The following is a 6,077-nucleotide window of genomic DNA, read 5'->3' on the forward strand; positions in this document are numbered from 1 at the left end:
GCTATACATAGACATGTCATTGTGTACTTTCCCACAAGTGCCTCACCAATCTTTTAAGTGTCAGTTTATTAGAACACAACATAAACATTTTTTCATTGCAAATTCACATTCACTAATACTGTTCACAGTCTCTTCAGTCCACACCGTCGCAATCACAGAAAGCAAGAAATGAAAATAAATCTTGCAGAAACTTCTGCCTCTCCAAGTACAATTATTTTTCACAAACAGTTCCATTTATATCCTCTACTGTCATCTATGGAGAACCCACAGGACACCTGGCGATCAGTGTGACAGTCAGCGACTGGTATGGTCTGCCATGTCTGTGTCCGAGCTGAGGCTGAGATCGGCGATGTGACACAGGGCGGGATCAAGGTGAAGCGAGAGCTGCGACTGGCTGGTCTGAGCGGTCCTGTCTCGGGACTGCACAATCGCTTGGCGCAGGCAGGTGATCCACTGCTGCTTGCTGAAGGAGTCATTGGCCTGCAGGCTGTAAGGGTTAACTTTGGAGCGCCCTCTGCTGCTCACACGGAAACAGTTCTTCACTACAAGATGGAGACAGAAAGGGGAAGGAAGGAAATTGAACGAAAGCAAAGTTGTAGGTTTCAGTTCAGCGAAATGTGGTTGGGCAACATGGTTCTCTCTCAGTCGAAGGGGGTGTTGGATGTTGGATGGATTATTTGATCAACAATTTTGATAAGAGATTGCTGGTAAAAGCTTTTAAAATTGTGCCACTTTATCTTCTTTATTCTTTTAAGACAGGAAAACAAAGTAATCAAAATGGAAAAAGTCTCACAATTAATTAATAAAAAGAAAATGTTTAAAATTAAATAAGGTTTTCAGAAAGAAAATAATCATCAGCTACAGACCGTCGTAAAAAAAACAGTGCTTTAGCCAGTTATTTTAATTCAGTTTACCTTTATCATTCCCCCCAGTGAATGCTCCTCTGAAGGTGCCTCCTCCAGCAGCCTCACCATCTGGGATCTCCTCCAGATTTATCAAAGCATTGGGCAGTGGCTGCCGGTACACGTTAAACACGTGCCCTCCCTCCCCCGGTCTGGTCAGCACCAAAGCCAGCTCAAACAGGAATACGTGCAGCCGCTGACACAAGGAGACAAACACAAACAAAATGACACAAGGGCACTCTAAGACAGAGTGAAACGTATGTCCAGACCAAAGTTTGCTGAATAAACTGTCTCTCTTCAGTCAAAGATCAACAACAAGACAGTAGGCTGCAGTCAGTCAGGGAAACACCCAAGGAGTGGTAAAACACACCTGTCCCTTGTTGTTCTTGAGCTCTCCGTGGCAGTAGATGAAGCGGGACTGCTGGATCTCTGGTAGTCTCTGGCTGTCTTCGAGGTAAACGAGACCTCGCCTGTAGAACTGGCACTCTGCCTCGCCTGTTTTCTTATTCACCTCAGCCACAATGCTGTGGATCATGTCCAGCTGAGAAGAACAGTACACATCTTTAACAGTCATTGCAGTCACTGAGAAAGTGTCCCACTCACCCATTTGAGAAATAAGACTAAATAAAACATATATACCAAGATGTGGTATGACAGTTTGCCGCTTCAAACAAAGCTTTGCATGTCCAAAGTAAGAGTCTATACTGCAGGCAAAAGTGTGCCCTAATTAGTAACTGGTTTTCCATTTCACTTACCTTGTGATTCCCTTGGTGTCATGTAATTACACACCAACCAAATAGATATTTTCACGTTTCTAATTACACATCACAGGACCATTTTTTATTATTTTATTTAAACTAGTGTTCATTGCACTGTTAATTATATCTGAATCCAACACTTCTCTCACAACAGGCCAGGTATATAATGCATGTTAGCAACATTTCACGGCTTTTAATGGTTTGGATTTGTCAGTTATAACCTGTAGAGTTAAGTAAGACTGACAAACGTTCACTTCTAGATCACCTAGAGAAAGGTGTGTGACTGTAGAAATAACAGGCAGCATTCATTCTATATCATAAATATTATAATAAGACATTTGAAAGTCAGCAGAATCACACGTGTTGCATGAACCACCAGTGCAGATATTGATCATAGTCTTGCAAAAACAACCAGTGTTTGTTTAGGCCATGACAGTGAGTGGGCTCTGAATGCTTTCACAGATCCAACATAATGAGGGTAAACATGCAGAAAATCACAGTAAATCAATGGGATATCTTTTGGGTTCAGGGTTAGTAATATCTTAAGCTAATTAATATGTGTGTAAATGTGCACGTGCACATGACTAAACCAGACACCAACTCACAGCATCGGGCAACGTGTCCTCATCCGGGTGATCAGGGGGTGTGCACTTCTGTATCTCTTTTAACAGCAGAGGGTATTTGACCAAACGGCTTCGAGGGAGGTCAAGAAAGTTCCACAAGTCCAGTTTCCTGCTGAACGAAGACTCCTGGCACAGGCGCAGGAAGTGTTCCACTCTTTTCTCATGCTTCTTCTCGTCCAGCAAGGCCTTGGCCCCCACCTGGTTACAGCAATATGTGACATAGGCCTCCAGACAGGGGAACTGTGATGAGAAATACGAGAGGAGACGTGTGTTGTAGGGCAGAAAAAACAGCATGAGCAAAGGTAGGATGTGTTCTTTTATTATTTGGTTGCCATGGAGACACTCACCCAATTCAACAGAGTAGGCCCCACCTCCCCAACTGTCTTCTCTGAGCCTCTCAGCCGTTCAAGACGTTCTAGAAGATCTGGTGTGACATAAAAAGAGGAGAGTAAAACTGACCTTATGTAAACTGACTACAGCTCAAAGACACATCAAGACAGAAAAATATCACACTGGACTCTTCACACCTGGACTTCCCGTACCTTGAAAAAGGAAGTACATCAGCTGAAATAAGTAATCTAAAGTCCATTGATATACACTCCCCTTGCTTGGTTGTGTAAAAAGCTGTACATTTAATTCAAAATGTATATCAGAATATTAACAGTGACCTAAACCACACCACGTTTAACACCTCCTGTTAGCCTGGAAAGATTTGTGCTGAAAGATAACCGAATACGATCAAACTGAAATCCAACACATGATGGTATCTAGTTACTGCCTGACTCGTACAACTGCATATAGACGATCAGGAAAGGAAAACTGTGCCCTTGACTGATTGGAGACTGAGATAAGGGGCGAGAATATGCAAAGAACAGAGATGATTTACCTTCGTGGAGGGGAATGAGTGAATCCAGAGTACCAAAGATTTGTCCAAGCTCGCTCTCAGTCAAAATGTCCAACTTCAGCATGGGCTCATAGTACACCTGGTGGCAGAAGAAATCAACGTAAGAGCAACTGAAATGGCTAAAGTGATCAAACATTAAAGTGTGTTCAAAATATTCTTTCAGCATGAAGTCATTTGGCGAACAAGTACCTTTTTGACCAAACTGAGGTCGTCAATGAGCTGTCTCTCCCCCTGGGTCAGCTCGTAGATCACCTGCAGAGGAATCCAAACCGTTCAGCGGCTGCACATACTATCTCAACCGTTAATGAAAACAAAAACAGTTCCCAAACACAGCTGCATAAGATGTGAACTGCTTAGACAGATAGCATAGTTCTCACAGCTGATTGTTCAGTAAAGGAAGTTGAGCCTCCTGTGCCAGCTCACATCCTCTTTCATAATACCCCTGCAAAGCAGCTTCAGAGAAATGAAGAGCTGGTGCTAGTCATCACACCCACATTGCAACCACAGCTTAAATTATACCCACCCCCCACCCTGCCAAATAAATTAAGAAAGAATAGTTATTAATAACAGCTGCAGAAAGTTGATCTTCTGCAGTTAGGGCCCCAGCAGCCCACACACCTCTTGACGTTTGATCTCCTTTGCGGTGAGGTCGTGACTCTCCACAGTGTCGCTCCAACACTGGCTGTTGCGCCGACGTGGGAATGACGAGGCCTTTGTGCGCGAACGCAGGGGAGCCGGGGGCAAAGGTCGAGCATCCGTGCGAAAGCTTATTGACCGCTGTGAAAAGAGAAAAGTTGCAGTTTCTCTGCATTCAAAAGTTCTTAGTTGGTCATTCTGTGTAACAACAGGAATGCATGTTTGGGCATTGTTACCGAAATAGACTGCCCAATGCGTTTCAGAGCTGGGGTCTTCACCGGGGTTAGGACACCTGTTAGGCTGTTGGACTTCACCACGGGTTTCACTCTTTTATTGCTGGGTTCCTAATACAGAAATCAGCATTGAAATATGACAACTAAGCTTGGGAGGGTTTCCACAAAATGCTCTACAAGCCTATCAGTGCCTTCAAGCAGCTAAACACACACCTGGCACCTGTAAAAGGGGAAGAGCTCACCTCTGAATCCTTCATGTGGTCCAACATCATTTCATCTTCCTCCTCGTCCTCATCATCCTGATAAATGGAAAAAGTTAAAAATGAACTTCACATGAAAGATTTGAGGGATATGGAAAAAGAGAGATGTAGAAAGGGGTGAGACGTTGCATGGTGCAGATCTCTCATTTCCTGTGTGTCTTTCAATGAGGAAGAAGGTTGAAACTGTGCCTCAGTTGTTGAATACAAGATGTCTGCCTGTTTTTACCCCCACAAACCACATCTGCCGTATATATAATGTGGCAACAGTGAAGGAAAGTGCTGAAATACATCAGTAAAAATGTACGAACTAAATGCCTAAAAGACATGACACAGCAAATCAGGAAAATCTGAAATGTAGAGCTGGAAAACAATGAGATGCGACTTAACCCAGATGTCTGGGTTTGAGAAATCGGAGAGCTTCTACGGCTGCACAGCTGAACAGAATGTTCACATCACAACACAGTTCTGCACTCGGCATTGCGGTCACAAAGGTAAGGTTGACTAACTTCCGCTAGTTACTGAGACACGACTATGATTCCACTCAGATTAATACTCACCTCCATGATTCGAATCACAGGTTCAGGGACTGGGTCTTGTTTTCTCTTCTTCTAAAAGCAGCAATTTATGTTACAGTGAGTTTCATGGATTTCAGGGTTTGAAAATACCATTCATATCACATAAAGGGTAGCTTACCCCAGCATGGTCACAGAGGACGGAATGAGTCTCCCCTGACATACCAGACCTATGAAAGACAAAATTCTTAGATTTTCGTTTTTATTTAATGAGATTAATCGGCCGGTTGTAGTAGTGCTAAAACTGCTAACTTTGTTTTGCCATTGGCTGTATAAAATTGCATTAAAGATGCAGTGCAGATTTAGCCCTGAACAGTAATATGCAGGGGTTTCAAGTTCTGTCATTAAGATGCTGGATATGGTACAACTTCAAACCTGAGCCCCCCCTCCCATCTTAAAAGTTAAGGTGAATATCGATTCCTCTCATCACTTAAAACTTTGCAGAATAAGTACAGAAGCTAATCAATAAATGCAAAAGATACCATACCAGGAAGTCCTTGATTCCTCCACTTCCATCGTTACTTTCTGCTCAGTGCATCTTCACAAACTCATGGCTTCCTTCTCGACTTGAGAAATGGTGAAAGAATCCAAATTTACACCACTCTTCTGTACCGGAGCTGGCGACGAGCTGTTTGCATTGAGCTTATTTAGAGTTCAGTGCACTCCTTCCTCATCTCGCAGCAGACCACATCCTTTAAAGTTGCACATAACTCGCATATCCGCTCTTCTCAGGGAGGAGTGCTCATATTTGACGTCTAACTTCTCACTATAACCTGTCAGCCGGACCAGCTTTACACACTAACCGATGTCGCACACTAAAGCACCAGATAATACAGCGACCTGACATAACATGCAAGAGGAAGTGAGAGTGAACATATTCAAGTGTCCTTTTGAATTAATTATCTGTAGGCACCACATCTCCTCTGAATTAGGAAGAGGAGAAAAAAAATAAAATCTATCAAAATCTGATAAGGGTTTTTCCATTGCAATTTCACAGCTTGGCATTTAGCTGCTACGGTCTCTACTTCCCGGATACGCTGCTTTAATAATGAAACTGCTCATCAGCCCACAGCAGGTCAGACAGGAAAATCATGAATTTTCGATGCAGTGAAATGTGTGAAAGTGTTCAAGCAAAAGCTTTTTTTCAATTCATTTTAATTGAGCCAACATCTTCAAACAAAAACCCACA

The 6,077-nt window shown here is 43.0% G+C and overlaps 1 protein-coding gene across 2 annotated transcripts in view; it reads right to left on the bottom strand.

Annotated features, from left to right (window-relative positions):
* Nucleotides 1–49: 49 nt before the first annotated feature.
* The window catches only part of arhgef3l (Rho guanine nucleotide exchange factor (GEF) 3, like), a 165,643-nt gene continuing 159,615 nt past the window's right edge, over nt 50–6,077 (bottom strand). The window contains exons 2-14 of one of the 2 annotated variants that reach the window (XM_072366190.1): nt 5,376–5,392; nt 5,010–5,058; nt 4,874–4,924; nt 4,299–4,355; nt 4,060–4,167; nt 3,806–3,964; nt 3,377–3,439; nt 3,170–3,266; nt 2,631–2,707; nt 2,266–2,523; nt 1,273–1,443; nt 915–1,098; nt 50–542 (exon numbers count right to left, since the gene is read on the bottom strand). In XM_072366190.1, the coding sequence (XP_072222291.1) occupies nt 295–542; nt 915–1,098; nt 1,273–1,443; nt 2,266–2,523; nt 2,631–2,707; nt 3,170–3,266; nt 3,377–3,439; nt 3,806–3,964; nt 4,060–4,167; nt 4,299–4,355; nt 4,874–4,924; nt 5,010–5,051 (1,515 nt within the window). In that variant the 5' untranslated portion in view covers nt 5,052–5,058; nt 5,376–5,392 and the 3' untranslated portion in view covers nt 50–294. Of the gene's footprint in view, nt 543–914; nt 1,099–1,272; nt 1,444–2,265; nt 2,524–2,630; nt 2,708–3,169; nt 3,267–3,376; nt 3,440–3,805; nt 3,965–4,059; nt 4,168–4,298; nt 4,356–4,873; nt 4,925–5,009; nt 5,059–5,375; nt 5,582–6,077 lie in introns of those variants that run through there. The other variant, XM_072366189.1, reaches the window with a different exon arrangement.

This window comes from Leuresthes tenuis, unplaced genomic scaffold, assembly GCF_036924035.1.
Source record: "Leuresthes tenuis unplaced genomic scaffold, fLeuTen1.0.hap1 SCAF_16, whole genome shotgun sequence".
Lineage (NCBI taxonomy): Eukaryota > Metazoa > Chordata > Actinopteri > Atheriniformes > Atherinopsidae > Leuresthes > Leuresthes tenuis.